Source organism: Helianthus annuus, chromosome 16 (genome assembly GCF_002127325.2).
Source record: "Helianthus annuus cultivar XRQ/B chromosome 16, HanXRQr2.0-SUNRISE, whole genome shotgun sequence".
Taxonomy (NCBI): Eukaryota; Viridiplantae; Streptophyta; class Magnoliopsida; order Asterales; family Asteraceae; genus Helianthus; species Helianthus annuus.
The window spans coordinates 86,036,227-86,060,421 of NC_035448.2; the positions used below are offsets into that span (position 1 = coordinate 86,036,227).

The 24,195-nt window shown below is 37.0% G+C and overlaps 2 protein-coding genes across 3 annotated transcripts; both read right to left on the bottom strand.

Annotated features, from left to right (window-relative positions):
* Positions 1-2,820: 2,820 nt before the first annotated feature.
* LOC110915368 (O-fucosyltransferase 29) lies at positions 2,821-6,820 on the bottom strand. 2 transcript variants are annotated; one of them, XM_022160047.2, is made up of 10 exons: positions 6,263-6,820; positions 6,092-6,182; positions 5,496-5,572; positions 5,330-5,418; positions 5,060-5,249; positions 4,457-4,638; positions 4,224-4,326; positions 3,816-4,147; positions 3,335-3,738; positions 2,821-3,021 (listed from the first exon to the last, which is right to left on the bottom strand). In XM_022160047.2, the coding sequence occupies exons 1-9, from the start codon at positions 6,530-6,532 to the stop codon at positions 3,363-3,365; spliced, it is 1,710 nt and encodes a 569-aa protein (XP_022015739.1). In that variant the 5' UTR covers positions 6,533-6,820; the 3' UTR covers positions 2,821-3,021; positions 3,335-3,362. The 2 variants fall into 2 exon arrangements, with proteins under 2 accessions (XP_022015739.1, XP_022015740.1); XM_022160048.2 differs by having other exon boundaries at positions 6,272-6,806.
* Positions 6,821-8,090: 1,270 nt separating this feature from the next.
* On the bottom strand, positions 8,091-11,465 carry LOC110916613. Its single transcript, XM_022161318.2, has 3 exons — positions 11,123-11,465; positions 9,193-10,871; positions 8,091-8,609 (listed from the first exon to the last, which is right to left on the bottom strand). The coding sequence occupies exons 1-3, from the start codon at positions 11,451-11,453 to the stop codon at positions 8,181-8,183; spliced, it is 2,439 nt and encodes an 812-aa protein (XP_022017010.1). The 5' UTR covers positions 11,454-11,465; the 3' UTR covers positions 8,091-8,180.
* Between the last annotated feature and the right edge of the window lie 12,730 nt (positions 11,466-24,195).

Below are 24,195 nucleotides of genomic sequence, written 5' to 3' on the forward strand. Positions count from 1 at the left end.
TGAATCTTTGTGTAAACTGTATGAGTGAAATATAGATGTTTCTTCTTTGACTTTGTGTAAACTGTATGAGTGAAATATAGATGTTTCTTCTTTGACAACACAAAATTATAATTTGATGGCCTTTTTTTACAATGCAATTACAAATTTAAACCCCACAACCAATGTTTTAAAAACCGGTTCAAGCCGGCCGGTTGAGCTCTCCGGTAAAACCGGTTAAACCGCTCGGTACACCCGGTTGAACTGCCCGATACACCCGATTAAACCGTTTTTGAGCCAAATCCGGTACGGTATAAAAACCGGATTTTAAAACATTGCCCACAACTACAACTGAAGATGGATTTGAAGCACATCTCAAGCCCACAAGATATTTAAAAAACTAACATAATTATAATTTACTTGAGTGTTAACTAAACAGATTAGCAAAACAAAACATACATTCAAAATACATTTTACCATCAAATTGCAAAAAAAAAAAAAAAAAGTAAACAAGAACTTTAAGGAGAATTCAACTGATATCTTGTAAATCAAAAGAGTTTATTTACACACTCAAAAAATCAAAACTTTCTGCTACTATAAGCTGAACTTTAAAAACCCAAAAGACATAATCTTGATTAAAGATTTTAGGTCACACTCTTTTACACATAACTCAGACCAAGAACACAAGAAACTGAAACTGGTTGTGGTTCAGCAGACTTATAGATTATAAAACCCTAAAAAAGAATTACAAAGTTAACATTGATTGATATGAAATGATACTTACAAAACAGAGTCCTTGTTTATCCTAAATCGGAACTATAACATCAGATATGGGTCGCCTAAAAGCCAAAAACTAGAAGTTCAGGCATATCTGAAGTCGTCGGATCTTGTTCTCGCCGGAAAGCCGAACCGTATAAGCTTTGGAAATGGTGTCTCCTTCGACACCAACGTCGCTCCTGTCCACAAGACTCTGGATCAGATGGCGAGCCGTGTAAGCTCTGGATCAAATGGCGGCTTCCCACCACAAGACTCATGTCCGCGACACCGTGTCTCCTTCGGTCAAGAATTGTGAAATGGAAATGGTGTCGAGTTCAACAGTGTGGATTTTGTGAATGCGAGGGCTGGATCTTGGGGCATGTTTGGCTAAGCTTTTCGAAACAACTTATTGACTTATTAGCTTTTTGGAAAAGTCAGTTTAGAGTGACTTATTGACTTATTGGCTTTTTCCCCTCACATACACTCTCATTGCCAAACATCATTTTGAAGCTTATGACTTTTCAAAAAGCCAATAAGTCAATAAGTTATTTCAAAAAGCTTAGCCAAACATGCCCTTGATGTTGTCTGTTAGATCTTTCATCAGATCTGAGTGATATTCAGAGAGAGAGAGAGTACAGGGGAGATGAGAGAGAGAGTATAGGGGAGATGATGGTGGTTCAGGTTTATAGATGATCTTACTTAGCTTAAAGTTTTAACCAGGTTAGGGTCAAAGGACGTAAGATGTAATAGGTTTTCCAAATTAAGGACTGTGACTGTAATTATTGAAGTTAAAGGTCATCCATTGCAACCCGCTACAAATATAAAGGACGAAAAGTGTAATTTATTCTAATTTTTTTTGTCTCTATGAAACCACTCAAGTTTAAGTTGGTGTTCTAATATTGTGTAATTAGTAGGATACCCCGTTAATTTTTTTATTTTAAATTTTAATAATTATGTTAATCATGTGTTTACCTTTTTACCCTTTCAATTGTAGAAAAAAACAAAAATAAATAAAGGAAAACAAAACACAAACAAAAAGTCAAATAAAGCTCAATTTCTTCTAATTTCTAAATCCAATCTTCCCGGCTTGTTTTCTCATCGTCGGCTTCGAATACCGGCAACAAGATTTCGCCGGTAACTAGGAAGCAGGAACTGGGCGAGGATGTACCTTTCTTCTTCACAAGAACGTGTAATCCGTCTCCTCTACGTTCCACCTCCTTTTGTAATTAGTTTGTTGACAATCAAACCAGTTCGTCGGAGCATTGGTTGTGGCGATACGGTGCTCAGTTGAAGGCCAAAAGCTTTTCGAAGATTTGTAAGGAATAGAGAAAACTAAATGTGCTCTTTAAGAGGCGTTTAAAGGGTTATTATGTAGTAGATCGGAAAATTTGAATACTCGCCAAAATCTATGGACTATGAAATCGATTTGGGCAAAAGGCATAACAAGTCCGGACGGGGATTGGCGATAGAGGTGTAGTCTAGCAAGATCTTGTTGTCGGGAATTGCTATTGAGGAATCGCGAAAGTTTGCCGGATTTGTACCTATGCCTTGAAAACGAGAGTAAAACTAAGAAGAAGGATTCACGTAAATATTTTTGTTTTAAACTTTGTTATTCAAATAAAAAATGATGAGATTTAATATAGGTTTTTTTTTTCTTTTCTCTTGTTTTTAAATTGGGAGGGTAAAACAGTAAATTACAAAATCGAAATAAGATTAAAAAATAAACTAAATAGTTGTAACCTAGTAACCTGCTAATTACGCAAGATTAGAACACTAAATCAAAATTGGATGACCTTAAAGATACAAAAAAAGATAGAGTGATTTTAGTGAAACAGAAGTGAAACTTTGTTACTATTCTGTGAAATTTTCTCAAAAATAAAAAGAAATTTTGTGCATAGTATGTGCTCGTTTTGCAAATATAAGAAAGAAAAAAAACAGCCAAACTGTTGTAACCGTAGTTAGCCGGTTGAACCATCTGATTTGACATGGTTTATGAACACCCCCTAATACAAATCACTGAAATTATAAAAAAACAAATTTATTAATTAAACAAGATCTTTTCTCTGTAATCATATTTAAATCTCTCAATGAAAACTACCAATTGGAAAATATCTGAGATTTTGGACCTATATCATGATAGAATCTTTACATTCATTTGTTGATGTAAAGGGTAAAATACAAGAAAGCTAATATCATATAATGAACAACAAAGATTCTGCTTTTCATTTACAAACATAAAAATCACTTGCAATCCAACCACCACCACCTCAGCTGCCGTTAGACCAAACCCTGCGTGCCGGTACACACCAACCATTCAGGCCGAAACTCAAAATTTCATTTTTTTCACAAGGTCACACTTCTTTCTAGTTGACTTTTAAAATAAGTCTGACATGGCATTGGGAAACCAATGACAGTGATTACCTTAAAATCAAAAATTTGAAGGTCTTTTCTAGGCTTCTCCAAAAGAGAAATTAAACAAAAGTTGTTGACCTTTTTTCTTAAAAAAAAAAAAAAAAAAAAAAAAGCTTTTTCTTCATTTACACTTCTATGATCATCTAACATTCATTATTCTAAGCTAAAGATAAAAGAGTAAAGCACATACCGTTTTATCAGAGGTTTCTTAGTTGGACCTAGTCAGCTAAAAAGTCATCATCTTCCTTCTCTTCTGGTGATGATGCATCTTTCATCACAACTCCATTTATCATTATTCCGTGTGTTTGTGCTGTACTATTAACACCTTGATCCTCTTCATTACGCCCATATTCAGAGTCTGTTTGGTTATCAACATCTGATAACTTGAATGGTTTCTTGCATATGCATGAAGAAGGGTATTCATGGAAATCCGCACGTCTGGATTGGATTTCATCGGGTTCACCCATAAAACCCCTTTGGGCTGCTTTGACTTTGCTAGAGAAAGTAGTCCATGACATCTTCTCTCGTTGCATGAATAAGGCGCTGAGCTTCCTAGCATTTGGTCGAATGGTTCTTTTATGACCCATGTATCTCCTTCAATGTAAACTATACATAAGTTGATTTATCATGGGAGGACTAACAAAATGTAATGAATATTTGAGCATGCATACCTTTGACCAGCAAGAATCTTTGCCATGTTCCCATTGTTGTTTGTAACGAAGACATCGCTCTCATCACAAACTATGTAATCAATGGCAGCAAGACGAGAGGAGAAGGGAAGAAAGGGTTGGAGTTCTTCACCAGCCAGCATTTCTTTTGTGTAGAAATTTGGAAACAATTTTTTAAGAGGCTGCAAAGTTTCTTCACCGCCATAAATTTCACCAAATGCCCCAAAAATGTATGTGTCGTTATCAAAACCGAGTGCCCGCAACATCAGCCCTACCTCATGTGGCGTTAGAGGACACTTCCCTCGTTTCCGCTGCTCTCCGTCCAGACTTGCTTCCTAAATTTAAAAGTACAAAAAAACTGTCATAAATGCTAAATCATATATGACAACATTTTTAGAACATAAATCTCACCGGCAAATTTATCCATCTTTTCCTGATTTCACCAAGCTCGTGTTTTACTTTTTCACCACCACCATAGTAACAACCATAAAATGCAAGAAAATCAGGTTCAAACCTATCATACAAAGAGTGCTAGACCATTAAAATAATATGAGTGAGGCTAAAATTACATGTGATCAGGGGGAATGGAGAGTTGATAGCATAATGATTAAAATAATCGTAAAATCGGCAACAAAGAGACTAACCTTAAGTGGACAGCAATGTAGCGCTTTGCCATGTTCCTCATTTTCATCACCAGCTTATGACCAAGATTCTGTAGTGGTTTAGTAAAACGAAAAGCATGATAATTTGCCCGACACCGTAACCTCTGTAGTTCTTCATTTAGGTCACTGGCAAGCCTATAATCAAACTTAGTTAGCTGAACAACCTGCACAATTCCGTCACCACAAATTAGAAAACCTAAAAGATGTAAATTTTTCACCATAACAACAGACTGGATACATTATTCCTTGGCAATTCAATACTAGAACGGAAATGAATTGCACAATTATGAAGAATAAATCTAAAGAGGGAATGGGTAATGTACCGAACTTGCACAAAATATAATTTTAATGCATACATCCTCCTATATCAGTTAAACTCAAAAAATCAAATTATCATTGTAATGAAATTGTTTTCGTTATCATAACTAAACATAAGTTCTTTTAAGACAAGAAAAGTCTTTCCAGGTCAACCCTACCTGGGCCTTGACCCGTATTAAAACGGCCTAATTACCCATTTGCCCATCCATCGTGCCATCTCTAAAGAAAAGGGTAAAACATCAAAGTTGGCATAGCCTTCTCACTCACATGACGTCTCAAGAGTGTTGGCAGAACTTCATCGAGGTAATATTGAGGTTCTGATTTGCGTGGGACCCGCATAGTATATGGGGGTTTCTCAAGTGAACGCATATATTCGTCGGGGACCCTTTTGACGACAGGAATATCTTTCGCAAGGAAAGAGATAAACCAGTCGACATCAAAGATGTTTGCAAAGTCACTGTAAAGTTAAGGAAAAATCATACTGTGTGAGCAACAAGCAACTCACGACATCTTTTAACTAATGAAATCTTAACTCACCTATCGTCTTTCCAAAACGAATTATGATCCAACTCAGGAACAACTAACGTAGCATTCAATATCCGTGCAACAACTACAGCATCGGTTATCTGTGTGCAAAGAAAAATAATGATTCAGTAAAATACAAATGACTAGAAACCACAAAAGAGAACAGACGAATGCTTACTCCAGTTCTTTGTTGATTCAGCCCTCCACTAGCAGCAATAAGCAGATAGCCATTTGATAGTGACTCATGAACAGGAGCTGTGTAATAAATCATTTAGTGTGTAGACCTCTAAGCAATAGATATGAAATTCAAATTCAATATTAAGAATCTTGAAAAGTCTCAAGCCCAATAGTGATCCAAGACAATATATATGTGAGTTGATAAAAACATAGGTTCTTAAAACAGATTAATTCAACGTTGAAGCAGACAGAGTATATACCGACATTCTTCACCAGCTTATAACCATCATGATTCATGAAGCAAAGTTCAATATGGGAACTAGCAAAGTCTAATAGATATTTAAAAATTTAGCATAAAAGCACAAAAATAATAAATTATGTCATAAAACGTTCCTGCAGTCTGTCTCAGTTGTTAAAAACTATGTAGTTAAAAACCTGTCTGAACCGACCAACCAGCCAAAAAATCCAGTCTAAACCAATCTACACTGGCCGGAAACAGCTAAAAATGGGCTAGACGGGACTTGCACCTGGGCGACAGGCTAACCCACCCTCGGTGCCCTGAGCCTTTAACGATAACAAATAAGACAAGTAACTTACGCGCATAATGAGGGCCTCTTTCACTGCAACCGTAATAAAACTTTGAAGATTGAGATTTCCATATGTCTATTGGTCCATGACCAAACCCACCCTAACATCATCATCAAAATTAATAAAGTAAAAGAAAGAGCAACCTGTTGAAGAAGCACAGAAAATGGTAAACAAACTCACCACCAATACCTTGTTATTGTACCATAACCGATGTTTAGCAAGTTTCTGAGAATACCATTCCAGATTGGAAGCCACATGACCGGTAAACAGCGAGATAAGCCCTAACGCAAACAACACCACTCCACAAACCACCGACCACGACGCCCGCCCCCGTCGCTGTCCTTTCCCCGACTCCGCCGCCGTCCATAACCACCACCAACAATGCTGCTCATTACTCTTCTTCACTTTTTTCCGCTGATTACCACCTCTCCAAGCTTTTGATTCCCCCATTTCTATGATTATTATTACAACTACTTCCAAAATGTTTCCTCAATTTCATATTACTACATTCAACTCTCAAACCCTACCTCCTCCTTCTTCTTCTTCTTAATTAGGGTTTTGATTGCAATCAAGCTACAGGAGCATTATTGATTATGAAAGATGAGAACAAACAGTACGTGTGAGAAGAAATCTGGAAGAATTTGTTAAGAGTTTGATTTGAAGATTTAAATCTACAGGGGATGTATCAAATTTCTTGAGGTGTACAGAATCTGTCCCTCACATTCAAGAGAATCTGTTTGCAATAAATTCTTTATTTTTTTAAAAGCTTAAAAAATAATAATGAATAATTAAGCAAGAATAAAGTTGTTATCATAATAATTATGTTTGTCTTAAATAGGTGCTTTTTATATGATTAAGAACCATCTTGTGAGGAAATACGGAATATATTAGCTATTCTTATATCTTTAATAATGTTGCATGCATAATTAATTAATTAATTTGGGATACATCTTATACTATAGGTCGTGTTTCAATTGATCTAAATGATGTATGTCAGACATTGTAAACTTAGTTTAATTTAATCATATCCTTTAGTGGCATCGTTTAGTTTGGGTTGTGTTTCGTTATCATATCGACTCATTTCTCCCCATGTTCCACACACATATATGTGTTTTGCTAGAAAGCTAAGTGACTGTTTGACAACATCTGAATGGTTAAGTGTTGAACCAGTAAGAGGTCTGAACCATTAAGAGCCTATATAATGCTTAATCGTTCAGAGACAAATATCTGACCAATTTAGATTAGAGGTTTTAACCATTCAGACTATGTATAATGCTTAACCATTTAGAGGCAAATGTCTGAAACATTCAGACATCTGCTCGTAAAACAAACAGTCTAAACCATTAAATGCTGAACCAGTAAGAGGTCTGAACCAATAAAAGACTCATTAATAGATGAACAAACAGTCCCTAAGACATTGTTTGGTTCACGTAAATCCTTATAATTGAATTTTGTGTTAGTTTTGTGCACAATCTTGTTTGCTTGGTTATGGGTAGAATCGGATGGGATGAAATTGGAATGGGAAGAATTTCACCATTTCCTTTATTTGAATGAATTCAAGAATCCTTTCACTTCCCAAAGTTTTTTTTATTTCAAACCCTTTATAGAAAGACAATTAAGGTTATGCGGTATGGTGATGGTCCATCCTTGGAGGATGATCCGCCAGGTAAGCACCACGTAGATCGGGTGTGAAGATGGAGCAAAGAGGATGGATCTAAGGAAATGGGGGATGGGCCTAATATATATATGTATATATTGCATTTATAGGTGTGTGAGAGAGGGGGAGGGGCGTCTTTGCCAACGGAGGGCTGGTGATGGAGAGGGGGACGGCAACGGAGCGAGGACGATGCTGGACGGTCCCTATACCGTCCAGCCTAATGAGTATTAATATACCAAATTCAAAACATATCTAATCAATTATTCGAAGACAGATATCAATTTTACCTCAAAACATATCTAATCAATTATTCGAAGACGGATATCGATTTTACCAAAGATAATCAGAATATAAGTAAAAGGCTCAAGTATTTAACATAACACCATTTTAAATACAAACATATATAAAAAATGATATATTAGTTACAAACATATTTCAGTCTTAAAAATCATCTGCCAGCAAGTTCATTGCTGTCTCAACTAATGAATGAATGGAGATCCTGTACCTGCTCAATCCAATTGCCCCTGAGAAAATGCTAAAGCTTTCTACCTCTGATGTGGTCTCTGTAATCCCTTCAAGCTCTCGTTCAAACGTGAGATTCTTGAATACCTGAATATTTGCACGCGAATCTTTCATCATCCAAATCGCCAACTCCACCACATATCTCCTTATTCTCGGAGTCTTGGTCAGTGGTTGTGGATACTTCTTCAAGATTTGCATCAATGTCCTGGCTAGATCAACTTGTTGGATTCCAACTCTTTTGAACATGGCACTAGCTTCTTCGGATGACATGAATTTAAAGACATGTGCTGCTAGTCCAACCATCACTTCCTGCAGCTTGTTTTCTTCTGTCATGATCTCCATTAGTACCTGAGAAGGAAGGAAGCCAGCGATGGTTACATTCTGATCCTGGCTTCTTGGTGGTTCAGGGACCCACGTTTTCTATTTTTTTTATATGTAACATTTTCACATAAAACTATACTCATTGTTTATTTCTTTAACAGTTAGATGATACTAAGGACGATAAAAAAATTGCTCCAACAAATTTTGAGAAATGGACAATACATTCTTAGTTAGGCTATTAGTTGGTGGTGTTAAACAAGAACTCAATAATTAGTTAAACGTGTCCGGACAATACTTACTTTCCAAATAAAGTTTTATAGTTTTCCGAAAGCAATGTTTTTACAAATAAAAAAAAACCTGAAGTTGAAGCTGAAACTGAAATTACCTTCAAAAAATTCATACAAACCAAATCAAGTTGAAAACCCTGTATTTACATGTAAAATCCAAAATATTTTGTTGACCCAACTTAATCCAGCGACAAAAAAAAAAAAAAAAAAAAAATCAGTGACCCGACCCATAAAAATTCTTGATAGACATAGGTTAACTGAAATATTGTGACCAATGTAAAAAAAAGTTGATGATCCGCCACAAGATAGAGAATATAACTTACAATAGGTGCAGCGGTGATCACGCCTCTTAGCTGCTGAAAGCACTCTGGTCGATTGTAACTACATAAATTTCTTAGAATCCTTGCTGAGTTTATTCTCAGCAACGGGTCATCTAATGCATCAACAAGCTTCTCAAGAACTTTGAGTTTCAAGATCCTATGACAGTTGTTTGCACTTTCGAATGCCAGCATTGCAAGCGCTTCCCCAGCTGCAATCCTCACATGATTCTGATCTGCGGGCATCTCCCGCTTAAAGAAAATATTCAACAACTCCTTCAACACTCCGCCCGTTCCTCCAATCCTCTCTGTAGCATCCGCTTCCAATGCCAAACTTGTTAAAATTTCTATCCCGAGTTTTTGCAACATTGGGTGTCTCTCACCGAATCTTAATATATCTCGTATGTAACTAATGGTGAACACCACCTCGGATATCTCTGCCCTCAGCTGTCTGCCCGTACTGCCCGTCGTGCTCACTAACATTTTCACAACCTGCAACGATCTCTTCACAACCAGAATCTGTGATTCTGTGACCCGTTCGTCCTTCAACAGTCTCTCGCCTGCACGCGTGAAATCTATGATCTTCGCCAACAGCCCCTTCGTGTTCCCAATCTTGGCACAATTGTCATGATCACGCGCAAGTTTTTTCAAGATCTGCAGGCCCAATTCATTGAACCCCCAGTACCCATAACTTTCGTTGTCCTGAACCACTTCCTGTTTCACAATTTCACCGCAATTTGTCACACTGTGGATATGCAACAGACTAGATATAGATTCCATGGCCCCAGGAATCCCCGCAACCCGAAGAGAGTTCTGTTTCTTGCCAGCTAGTTTCGCCAGGATTTCTGCTGCAGATCTTCTGATCTCTTCCTGCTGTGCGTCTTTCCAGTTTAACATTTCGACCAATCGATCTATCACACTTATTGTGATACCTATTTTCTGCAGAGTATCTTCACAAAACCTCGGATTTTTCGTGAACTTTTCCAAGATTCGAACACCAATCAGCTGCTCATCGGACGAGTCCGAACCCAAAAGTTCCATTGCAAATGACACCAAATCCATTTTCAACCCATCAAAGATGCTTCCGTTAACACATTTCGAGTACGCATCATAGAAAAACCTCCTAACCGAAACCACCCCAACCGGCCCGAGCTCGCATTCCTCATTAACGCGGTCCAGTATCTTCTTGCACATCACCTTCCATTCCCAGTAAGCTTTCTCCAAAAGAAACAACAATGCCTCTGCCAAAGCCAATGTATAGAATATAGTCAATGCTGACTTTCTGTTTCTTTTATCAGTATCTCCTTTCTGTATCTCCCCATAGTTCTGTTTCACAAGCTTTATTAGCGACAGAACAACACAGGCGGTCGCTGATGCTAACTGCAGCCAGTAGAGAAGCCTGCTGATGTTTCTGGACAAGAACACCCATTGACCGTACGGAAGAAGTGGGACGTCTGAGCTCGTCCATGTCCGAGTCAACGTCGTCGTTTTCTTCCAGTTTCTCGGATGTGGACTCTCTTTAACTTTAACCGCTCTACTGGTTGGGCCGGCTCGGAATAGAGCTCGGAATGCTACATGTGACCGAGACTTGACTGCACGAAAACTGTTGATCCCGGCATCGGCTAATGACCAAGTGGACTGATGCTGCCATTCAAGCTCGTGACTTCGACTAAAGATTCGGGTACCTTGAAACACACAAACAAATGTACCCAGATAAATCTCATTCACTCGAGAGGCAAATAAATATTTTAGAAAATATCAGTGTATACATGTTGCATTTTAAAAACAAAACAAGATGAAAAGCAAAAAATCAGAAGAGTACGACTTTAATCAGTCTTCCTAATGGTTATTGTTTTCTTATTGCGGTCATGATTACTTCATATAAACCTCGTTTTAGGTCTTAGTTCTAATTACAAAGATAAACCCGAGTACCTACCTTCGATCAGCAGAATAATAGTGATGAACCAGAAATCGGTCTGGTCAATGGTGATGGCGAAGCCACCGAGTAAAACGACAGTAGCCCAGATAAACCCGAGTGTTCCTAGCCCAGTGGCTGCTTTCTCCAGAACCGCAAGGCGTAGGGCGAAGAGGGTCAGTCTCTTTTCAGGTGCCCGGTTCGCTTGCCGTGGTCCGGACACTGATGGGGTATTGCTGCTAGTGCTGGCTGCTGTTTCGATGCTAGATTGTGGTTCAAAAATGGCGGGAGTTTGGCTTATAAGATAGTCGATTGGAAGATGAACACTTTCTGTAGATTTTTGTTTATCCATTTTTGTGGATGGTTAAGGTTGAAAATTGTTGTATATAAATGATGTGATGATATGTTGCAAGGAAACTAACTAAGATTGGTGACCAAGTTTTGCTTGTAATGGAAACGACTTTTTTGGGCTTGCTTTTGAAAGTTGTTTACTTTTTCATGTTATTTAAGTCATCAAAGTGTCTTCTTTTATGTGTTTTTTTAAGAATTAAAGTAGACACTTTGAGAGTTTGTTATGATAGTGGGTATAAGGATGAATCATCTTAAGTTATATACAATTTTATTTAAGAAAATAAGAGATATAACACAAATTTATTTAAAAAAAAGAGATATAATGTATATAAGTACATACACAATATATGAAAGGTTATTGTATAAAAACGATTTATTATTGGAAGGTACGAAGCAGTAGGGATATGACACTTGACACCTCTATCACCTCAATTGTATAAAGATTACAAAATAGACCGGATATTTTATCATTTAAAAAAAATTATAAAATTCAAAATTTCTAAAAAAAGTTAAGAAGAAATCACATTTTAAAGTCAAATGCTTAGTTTTCAAAATTCATTTTTTTTTGTTTTTTCTTAGAAAATATGATTGGGAAGTTAACAAACATTTTGATTTTTAGTTTTGATGATGGCATGTTAATTTGTTTTCATGGTAGGTGATGGCTTTCCTTATTTAATTATAAAGTAGATTTCTTATTAGAGTATAGAGGGTGGAAACTTTGAAAGGTGATGTTTAGGTTACGTATTGGTGTACAATAAATATGTATGATTTTGAAAATGAATGGTTTTAGACTCTACTAGTGTACAATAAAATATATGATTTTGTTGAATGGGTTTTAGACTCTAGTGTAAATGTATCAATACCATTGACTTATATTCATCTATTGATATAACTTATTATAAGATTTAATACATAAAAAAGATTACAAAACTATTTATTTTGTTATTTTACTTATTTGTTTGTACCATAATTAAAAATATATATATCACATAAATTTTATTTTTGTGGTAATAATGTTGAGGGGCAAGTGTGGGCTATGTAATGACTTGCAAGGGTGTGGTTAGACTATGCAACAAGACTTCTTGTGTAGAAGCAAGCAAGTTGTATGTCTTGGAGTACACGATTGGTCGTTTGTTCTCCTTTGAACTTTTAAGAGAAGTTTCCTTCTTTCAAGCAATTCATTAAGGAAGCCTAATTTTTTGAACTGCTGATGTATCATTCATTAAGGGTGGAAGGGTGCTTCCCAAATGAGGAGTGATAAACTTTTTCTCTAGCCAATAATTTCATATCATGTCAACTTTACTCAAAACTTCTCATTTTGCACACAAACGTTACGGGTGCTCCTCACATGAGGAGTGGTAAACAAATTAAAAAAAAAATAAAAAAACTAAATGTGTGATTGGTTGGAAGAGAGTGGGCCCCACCACCCCCTCTATCCTCTCTCTTACTTCTCTTCCCACATCAGTGACTACTCACCGTAATAAGCATTCACCACTCACCGACTTGAGGGTGGCGGCACCTTGCCGATCGGGAAACATGCTCACCGAAGGGGTCACCGTATGGTGCCCCTTCCACCCTAAGGAAGCCTATTAGCTAAGCTAACAACATAATTTTAAATTATGGGTATTTTAGATACGAGTTTCATTTGAACGTTGGTAACGTATCAACGACCTAAGTTTAAAATCTCACATTCTGTTGGTAAATTTGTGTTGCCAACATATTGTTTAGGGGACTCGGGGTGCTAGCGGGTAGTTAGACAGGTAACCCCTACTCACTCCTAAACACCGACGCCGGTCTAGCGGGTAGGGGCGGGCGGGTTGGGTTGGGTCTAACATGTTACCGCTCGAATTTTGTGTGTGGGTCGATGTAGAAGACCGTTGAACGGTCGAAAATGTATTTTAATTTATTTTTGAGTAAATTACAAGTTTTGTCCTTTATGTTTACATCAAATTGCAGGCGCTGTCCTTTAGCGCAAAAGTTGACAAGTTTTGTCCTTTACCTTTCCAAATCTTGCACGTTTTGTCCTTTAGGCCAAACCCAGTTAGATTTTTTGATTAAATTTAGTCATGTATAAGGCACATGAGGGTAGTATTGTAATTTCATCTATTTAATTTAAAAAATAAAAATTGTATAAAACCCATTAACTTTCTCTCTCCTGTCAACACTCTTTCTCTTTCTAAATTATCTCTCTTTCTCCTTCAATATCTTCCTCACGATTCACCAATATTACCTAAGAAAAAAAATGTGCAACTCCATTCTTATTTCAATCTCTCATTCCAATTCTCCACCAACATAATCCCTTCAGAATCTCAGTCTCTCACTGCTGCCAACAACCACCACAAGCCACCACCCTCCACCATTTTCACATCACCATCACACCATAAAACTAAAAATTGACCCTTAACTGAACCTAATATTCGGTTTGAGGGTTTCAATTTCAAACATTTCAAAACCAAACATAAAACTAAAAATTGACCCTTAACTGAACCAAATTCATACGAACCTAAAGCCGACAAAACCCAAGTTTCGGTTTTGGGTGGCCGTTAGATTTTGAAGATGATGCTCCCGAGCCTACTCAACCCGTCTATTCTTCTTCTTCTTCTTCTTCTTCTTCTTCAGGTGTCACCATTATCAACCTCAATGAAGGCAGTGGTGGTGGTTCAGATCTGAAATCGACAACCCCTTTCTCTTTCTCATACCCTCTTTCTTTCTTTCTTTCTTTCTTTCTTTCTTTAGTGTAGGGTTTCATGGAGAAGAAAAGAAATCGATGATCACTGCATCTCCTTTACAGGCGTCGTGATATCAATGAAGGTAGTGCTGGTGGTTCAGATCTGAGCAATGGAGGCGGTGGTGGTTAGGTGTTGGTGGTGGCGGTGGTGGTTGGGTGTTGGTGGTGGCGATGGGAGATGGGATGTGGCGGCGGTGCGTGTTGGTGGTGGTGGTGGTGGTGGGTGAATAGAGAAAGGAGAAGAGAGAGAGAGAGAGAGAGAGAGAGATAAGCGAGAGGGAGAGAGAGTCAGGGAGAAGATTTCTGATTTTTTCAATATTTATATTTTATTTTAAATTTTATACACACAATTAGTCCTTTGAATAACAAGTAATTTACTTAGTAGTCCCCAGAGAGGTAAAATGACAATAATGCCCTCATGTGCAAGGCACATGACAAGATTTAACCAAAAAATCTAACTAAGTTTGGCCTAAAGGATATAACGTGCAAGATTTTAAAACATTAAGGACAAAACTTGTCAACTTTTGCGCTAAAGGACAGCGCCTGCAATTTGGTGTAAACATAAAGGACAAAACTTGTAATTTACTCTTTATTTTTTAAACACTATAAAACCATAATCAACTCACACAACAATCACAAAAAAAAAATTAACCACACAACTCTCAAATACTCTCCATTCGTTCACTCATACTGACGTGTGTCGGTGTGAGTATATTTTTAGTTATATTTTTAGCTCTTTTTACTCGCCGATTTCAAGTTTTAAATTTATAAAACACGATATTCTACTATCACTCTACACACACGCTAGGGCAAGTGCACCCATCGCGGACGTAGTATAGTGATGAAAAAATACCGAGGCCGTCCAAGGACATAAGAGCTTTTAATACCGGCTTATCGTCAACGTCTAATCGAACCAAATTTTGAGAAAAGATTTTTAAACTGATAAAAAGATAAAAAGCAGAAAATAAAATAAAATAAAAACAGATAGACGAGAAAAAATCACTTGGATCTGACTTATCTTTCATGTACCCTTTTGATGATTTGCGTACTTTGAGCATTTTAAGAGATTATCTTAGTTATAGTAGTAGGCCCCTCTTTTGAAGGCGACGTTACCCTCAACTTAGTGGTTTGAGCCAGCAATGTCGGAATATTGAAAGATAATTAAGTAAGTTATTAATGCAAAATGTGGTGGGCCCCCTTCCAGGCATCGGTCACCCTCAACCCGTTGGTCTGAGTCAGCAGGGATACAGTCCTCGCGGGGTTGGTTTAAAGTTTTAATAGTAGTTTATGAATAAGGGGTGCAAGCGATTTCTTACTCTCAGTCGGGCCAGTCATTCCCGCCCAATCCATGGAGTAGTACTAAACTAGCATCAGGTTCTCGCAGGATCTATACACTAAACGAGACATAGAATTACCCAACCACCCTTCTAACCCCATTCCAAGTAGTTAACATGCTTTATATAGACCGTAAAGACATGAATATGTGAATAAATGATATATGAAGAATGGTTGAATAAATTCGCCTTCAATATAAAAAACTAATTATTAAAGTCATTAATACATACCTAATTAAAAAGTAGCCAAAGATTGGAAATCATAAAAGAAATACACAAAAGATATGTCTTCACCAAGTGATGTAAGAATTTAGCTAAGCATGGCCTTTGTTTGACAAAGATTCTTACGATCAATCTTGGATCCCGAGACTACACACACACTCTAAAGATGGAAAAATGGATGATGGTGGTGGATGATGGTGTTGTAGTGGTGGTGGAGTGATGGCAAGTGAAAGAGAAGTGGTTTGCCAAGAGATGGTTTGAAGTGGAACCAAGCACTTCTATTTATAGCTGAAATCAGAAGCTTCACCACGGCCTGTGCCCGCCTGGCACGGCCCCGTGGCTATCTCTATCTCTTTTTTCCTCATTAACTGCTTATCAGGTCTTGTACTAACACGGCCCCGTGTGTCAACGGCACGGCCTGTGGCCAAAGTACTTGTTGTACTATCGCAGATTCTGAAAATCTTTGAGTTGACCACGCCCCGTGTTGGCTTAGCACGACCCCGTGTTGGCTGCTAGTTTTGTCTTTTGCAGTTGTCTTTTCTTCTGCACAGCATCCATCTTTGGACACGGCCCGTGTCTGGTGGGCACGGCCCCGTGTCAAGTCTTCAGTTCTTGTTATTTTGTGGTTTGGATGTGGATCTGGGCTTGGTGAGTTGTGGCAATTCCTCCTTCTTTACATTTATGTTGGTTTTTGCTGTCTTTTTGCTCCTTTAACAAATTTTAGCTCTTTTAACCCTGAAAATCAAAAAGGAACGAAAACACGAGTTTTTTTTTCCAATATTAGTACTAAAAAATGGTTGCTTTTACGTCGTATTTGATATAATTTATATGTTGTATTTTAATCACATCACACACACAATATTTTTACACAATGTCCGATGAGTTTTACACACCATCGTTCAAAATCCCGAATTTCTTATTATCAAACGATAGGAGTCTACAATATTTTGTGGATGCCGCCGAGCGAGCCAAATTAGAAGACACATGAACAACTACAAAAAGAATTGTGCGGTGTTTTTAGTAAAACCTCAATAACTATTTCATTGCTTGTATTTTTTATACTGTTGAGGGACTTATTTGTATATTTTTCATGTATATATTCTCCTTCATAATTGTTGAGGAGATACAAAACCATCACAATTAATATGGTATCAAGCCAATGATCTTTTACCTTCACCTCCCTCTATCTTCGTTTTCCTAAAACCTCCACCATTTCCTCTTCGTTTTCTCCCTCCCTCCCATTCCGATCTCCTTCTACCTCTCTAATCTTCATCATGGCTACATCTTCTTCCAACGCACATGCCCTCCCACTCAACACCATAATGCATATGATCATAGTGAAGCTTTCTCCTACCAACTTTCCCACTTGGAGAAACCAAATGCAACCTATCCTTACTTATTGGAAACTCCTCCTACATGTCGATGGTATCGCAAATCCTCCCCCCCCCCCGCCATTACTTCCAGTGACAAAGTCGTTGATAACCCGGAGTATCAAACATGGTCCAGTGAAGACCAACAAACTATCATCATCTTGCATGCGACTTTATCAGAAGAAGTGGTTACCACTGTTGTCGGTTTAACAACTGCGCGTGCTATATGGCTTGCCTTGGAGAATTCTTATGGCAACCCTTCCAATTTCGCCTCCTTCAAAAAGGAACCAAAACTGTTGTCGAATTTGGTCGCGCTTTCAAGACATTATGTGACCACCTCGCAGTTATAAACCATTTCGTTGATCCAGATGAACAACTTCATTAGTTTGTTTGCAGTTTTGGAACAACTTTTGAATCTTTCTCCACAGCCATAAGATCCACTCGACCTTATCCTCTATGGTCTGGTCTTTTGGCTCGTGCGTAAAGTCATGAAGTGTTTATTCGCACCCTACATGGCTATCATACTCCTACCGTTGTGTTTAATGCTCAAATATATCGCTCACCCACACCCACTCGTGGTTGTGGAAGTTGGTTCCACCATGGATCAGGAAATTACTCAAGCCGTGGGGGTCGCTCTCATGGGCGCATGTCACCACAATGCCAACTTTGTCTCCTATAAGGGCATTATGCTACCAACTATCCAAGTTTATCATCTGTTGTCTTTAGAGCTGCCTCTCAACCTATTGATGAAAATTTGGCAAGTGCATTCTTTTCTCAATGCAATCTCTCTCCTTCCGACCCAGATTGGTGTGCCGATTCAGGTGCCACCGATCATATGCATCCTAATGTGAACTCCATCTCTACCAACAAAAGGTAATAAATGGTTATGTTTGGAAATGGTAAGACCCTTTTTATCTCTCAAATCGGCTACTCTATATTACCTAATAACATTCGCCTAAATGACATATTGGTTGTTCCACAATTGACAAACCTCTTTTGTCCATTAGCAAATTAAATAGGGCTGAGTAGTATACGGTTCAGAACCGCCAGAATCGGGGAACCGAACCGGAACCGCTAGATCTAAACCGTATTTTTGTATATAGGTTCCGGTTCTTAAATTTGGGTAAAAACGGTTCCCGGTTCGGTTCCGGTTAAAGAACCGCTAGAACCAGTTGGGATTATAAATATTTAAAACCCTATTTTATTAATGGGATTTTCAACATCATACGACCATCCTAATTCTTATTCCCTCCTCTTATATTCATTCCACAATCTCATCTTTCATCTTCTAATTCTTGTCCATCTCTCAACCCTAATTGCTATCATACAAGTTCATCTCCATCAGAGATGTAAAACGCCAATGATCGTAAAAACATAAGCAATATACTAGATCCTAAACGACAATTAAAATTAATATTGAAAACTCCAATTATCAGTTCTTAGTAATTGTTATACTACCAATTAAAACGTGATTAAATTGGAAAAATGAACAACGCCATTGAAATCATACAACACATTATGAAATACTAATTTAAAAAAAACAATGAAACAAGCATAAAAGAATAAAACACCATATCTATTGCATGATTTGCTGGAACAATAATAAGAAACGTCAACGAACTTTACTTTGTCGAACAGAATCCACGTTAGACGCCATAGATCTGAGAAAGCTTGCAAAGGAGGTAACAGCTAACAAGAAATCTTTGGAGTTTTAATTTGAAAGAGATTTATAACTCGGATAAGGAGGGAATGTATAAAAGGACAATCGTACCCCTGCATATCAAATAGCGCCCCCTGCCACGTGTTGGGCCAGGATCCGTTCTCACACTTTTCATCGTTCTCTCTTGATCCCGTACCTATATATATATATATATATAGTAGGGATCATGCGGAAAGTGTGTTTTTCCTAGAAAGTCTAGGAAGCGATCCGGGCGATCCAATTGGTATGTTTAATGGTTAAGATGAAGTCAATGGCAATCTTGTAATTTTTTAGATTATTTAATTCATTGTTTTAAAAGACTAGGGGCAATTTTGTTAATATATCGTGTTTTAAATCAATTAGGTAACCGTCAGTTAAACCCAGTCCCTAATTTCACGTGATTTTCCATCTCTCTCTCCAAACCCATCTTCGAAACCCCAATCCTTACCAAAAATAACTACAATCATGGAAGAAGATAACTTTAGAAAGGATGGAGAGCACCGGATCAAATTAAAACACTTCTCCATCTCCACCATCTCCTAGTTCATCATCATCACCATTCAAATACTGTTCGTATCATCTCCGTTTTCTTGACGATGTGTTTTAACAGCAAGCAAATTAATACAGTTGTGTTTTAGCAGCAAGCTGATTCATACAGTTGTGTTTTAGCATTCAGATTCATACAGTTGTGTTTTAACAGCAAGCAGATTCATACAGTTGTGTTTTAGCATTCAGATTCATACAGTTGTGTTTTAACAGCAAGCAGATTCATACAGTTGTGTTTTAACAGCAAGCAAATTCATACAGTTGTGTTTTAACAGCAAGCAGATTCATACAGTTGTGTTTTAGCATTCAGATTCATACAGTTGTGTTTTAACAGCAAGCAGATTCATACAGTTGTGTTTTAGCATTCAGATTCATACAGTTGTGTTTTAACAGCAAGCAGATTCATACAGTTGTGTTTTAATAGCAAGCAGATTCATACAGTTGTGTTTTAGCATTCATATTCATACAGTTGTGTTTTAACAGCAAGTAGATTCATACAGTTGTGTTTTAGCATTCAGATTCATATAGTTGTGTTTTAACAGCAAGCAGATTCATACGTTGTGTTTTACCATCCATGCTGGTAATGCTGGAGGATTTCTTGACGCTGTTTTTTAGCAGCAAGCAGATTACAAAACAGTAATCTGCCAATTACAAAACCACCTTTATATTATGGGATCTATAAAAAAATTGACTTTAGCCCTGTAAACTGTTAAAACACAGCACCAAGAACATGCTGATAATTCCCAGTAATCTTTTGAACAATGGAATATGCGATTGGTTTAGATTTCGAAAACAAATTATTCAGAAAATCTGTGACAACCCTCACAAATCCAGGTATCCGTACAAATTAATTAATATTTAATTAATGCTTAATTACTGTGCTTGATGGCAATTACGAATAAACTGTTTTCTGTTTTCTGATACATACATATTCATGCATCATACTTTATTACTGTCACTTCATTTATTACACACAAAACGATATTGACAAACTTGATGCACAAAAGCACAGTTAGCACAGTGAGCAAATAACCCAGTAAACATGCTGACATTGCCAGCACTAGACAGACATTGTCTCTGAGGCCAGTATGAGCCGGGAATAGATTACTACACTAGTAGGGAGGTGAGGACCATAGAACAGTGTCACTAGGTGATAGTTATAGTGACCAAAAGTGCCTAAAACATACTTAAATTACAAAATTCTGCACTTTATACAAAAATTCAGCATTTAACATAACTAGTAAAGTGCAAATTAATTCTAGACAATTTCCAAAGTGTTGGTAATTTATTGTGTCACTAAAAACAATATAAATGACACTTTATAGCTTTACTTAACACTTTAACAGATCAATATCCAACCGAACAACCGGACTTTACCCGGAACATAAAAATATTGCCAAAGACATAGTTTTCACTTTTCTGAACTAGCTAGGGTCCCCGAACACCCTAACACCCTTTTTATATTAATAAACACACAAGTATCCTAACTAAACCCTTTTGATTTCAACTAGTTAGTAACCATGTCATTACACCACCCAACCCATACCCCCCCCCCCTTCATGCGACGGTCACCCATGGGGGTGACCCACTTCCATTTTGTTGAATATTTTAATCCCTAATGTTGGTTATCTAGATAACATACTACACAATGGACATTAGTGAACAAAGTTTATAAATAAGTCCATAGGTTAACTAGTCTCTCTCATTCTACTCAACACCAAACAACATCTTCTCTCCCTCTACACCACCATTCGGCCGCCACCCTACCACCATCATCCACCCACTTCCAACTTTCATACACTCATTTCTTATATACACAAAGGTGCAAGGAGCTTCACAAACAAGCCCGGTGATCTCGAAAGTGCAAGAACCTCTCTAGATTTCTTTTATCCACCACATTTACATCTTGTTTCTTCCCTAGCCTTGAGCTAGTAGTAAGTGTCTCTAATCATCATCTTAATCTTGTTTATGGTGGTTAATAGTAGATTTAATGGTTAAAAATTAAGAACACTCAATAACATAACATAAAGGTCTTGAACATAAGTGATTAATGATGGATAAAGAAAAGATATGTGTGTAAATCTTGTATAGTTGTGGTTATTTGATGTTGTTTGTTATTAAAAGTAGGATGGATCGTCATCTAGACATACTAGATCATGTTCAAGAACATGAACTAGTAAGTTATAAATGTTAAAGTTATGAAAGATGATGAAACCTTCCATCCATGAAACATGAACTTGAGTAAATAAAATTTTTCTTGTAAAATAAGACTCTAAACATGTAGATCTAAAGATCTACAAGTGGTTTTTCGGAAGAACCAAGCGGAAAATGCTAGTTTTGTTAAAACCTGGGTATTTTATAAACAAGAAGCATTTATGGTTACTAAACAAGTGTGTAAACACTTGTGTAACAATGAAATTTCGTAAAGAAATATTTTTGTAAACCTTGACTAGAAGTTGTTAAACTTCAAATCCTTTAAAAATGAAGTTTACAAGAAACTAAACATGTTTTTAAAGTTCACAAGACCTATTAAAAATAATGGTAACTTACTACATGTTTTTACAAAACTTTCAAGTTCATGAGTTTGTGATTTAGGCCTGTTTTGTCAAGTTGATGCTTAAATATTGTTGATTGTTGATTGTTGATTGAATTTTTGAAAAGAAAATGATACGCTTGTAAGCGTGGACACCTCCAGTTACAGAGGAAACTCTGACGAAATTTTTCTAGAAATATAACACTTAGAAATATTTTTGTAACAAATGTTTATAAATGTAATTTTAACTTGTTTTTCAAATATAAACTTCGCCATGATTTTTTATTACAAAAATAACCAAGTACCGGAGGTGGATTTTCATAAATAAAACTTGTTAAATATATATTTAGAATATATATTTTATAATAAAACGCTTGTGTGATTATGTGATTATTATGTGAACTAGATATATATTATTTTTAGGGTAAAACTAATATTACTTGGAATTTCATAAAATTACGACCTCCAAAATAATACCAACGCCCTCACAAATAAATATTTAAGTTACACCGGTATTGTTATTACAACGCGAACTTTAAAATGTAACATATGTATTTTTTTCGGAAAAATACTCTTATTAGAATATTTTTGTTGAAATATTATTTTGGAAAAACTTGTGGAATAAAATATAACATTTTGGGAAAATATATATATTTTTGGAAATTAAAACATTTTAGACAAAGTAATTAAGAATATATTTTTCAAGTGAGACTTAAAAATATATTTTCGCAATTATAAAAACACACATGTATTAATACCCCCATCATTGGGAAGGAATATACTTATAAAATAGTTAAGATGTGTAAATACGAAATAGTTGTTTAATATTTCCCAAAAACGTTAAACCTTAAGCCAATGCACGGCCGTCCGTCTAATAGAAGTTAGTACGTGTACGTCGTCATGCAGCAGGTTGATTTGGGACTGACTATTTCGAGACGCACTTCTGTGAGTTCATGTCCCCCTTTTCTCTTAACTGTTTTCAGTTTTTATACTTCGGGGGTGGAATACATGTTACAGTAATTACGGATACTTTTATACATGGTATGGTTAGCTTAAGGAGGGTTACTACTTAGATCATGTGAGTGGGTAGGCTGGAACTAGAGGCCATTAATCCTCATGTTGGTGCACTACATCTGTTGACTTCGTCTTGGATCGAGTCTTAGTCTTAGAGTATTAGATCAGGGTGCGTTTTACGAGAAAACAGGATATTGTATGTGTGTTTAGATATAGGTTCGCTTATAGTGACATAGAAATAGGTCCGCTTGTATGTCACCTGATAGATCCTCTTATACGTACAATGGAGGTCCGCTTATTCGGATATGTCCATTGAAGCGGATCTCCTAGCACTATATATAGGTAATTTTAAGCGAACCAGATAAGTAGAGTCTTGAAAACTGTACCGAAGTGCTGCCGGTCCAGGATTTGAATGTAAACTGTCAGAAATCAATGCAAATAGATGTTTAAAGTGATTTGCTAGCTGTTCCTAAGTCAAATACTTATTTTCCGCATCTGTATTTGATAGAATATCCTCTGAACGACTTGTTCGGGTCGAGACACGATCCTACAAGTGGTATCAGAGCTTCAGGAGGAGGAGTTCTGCAGAGAATAGCTGGAATTTGTCAAGATTTCTTTCTTCTACACCTTCTTTCTTCAGTTCAGACATTTTCACCGGTCAAAATCAGCTCAAAATTTCAAGGATTGTGCGTAGTTGGATATAGACAAATCCTGGAAAGTTTGGTGATAAAATTTCAATTAAAAATGGGTCAAAACTGCTCGTGAATAGGTTCCGCTTATTCGGTCACTTTATAGATCCGCTTGTGTGAACGGGTTAGATCCTCTTATAGATACATTTTATCAAATAGATCCGCTTCAAAGAACAGGGTAGTTCCGCTTATTGTTACATTTTTTAGAGAGTTCCGCTTATCTGACCAAGTAGATCTGCTTCAAAGCACAAGAGGTCTGCTTCAGTGAACAACATTCAGTTCCGATTTTGTGATCATCCAGTGATTCACTTATACGGACTTAGTGGTTTCGCTTATTTGGTTTACTAGTTCCGCTTGTGTGTACTCAGCAGTTTCGCTTTTGTGAACATTTCAAACAATCCGGTTCGCTTATAAGTACTGTTGTGAAAATTGTTAAAAATTTGAAAATGGACGAGGAATTTTTCAACGCATTCGCTACTCCGGTTACACCGATTACTTTTGCACAAAATACAATGCTCGAGAATGAAACGGGTATAATGCAAAAACCACCCAAACTCATGAACATAGAAGAATTTAAAGGTTGGGAAGGTCGTTTTGAGAATTGGGTA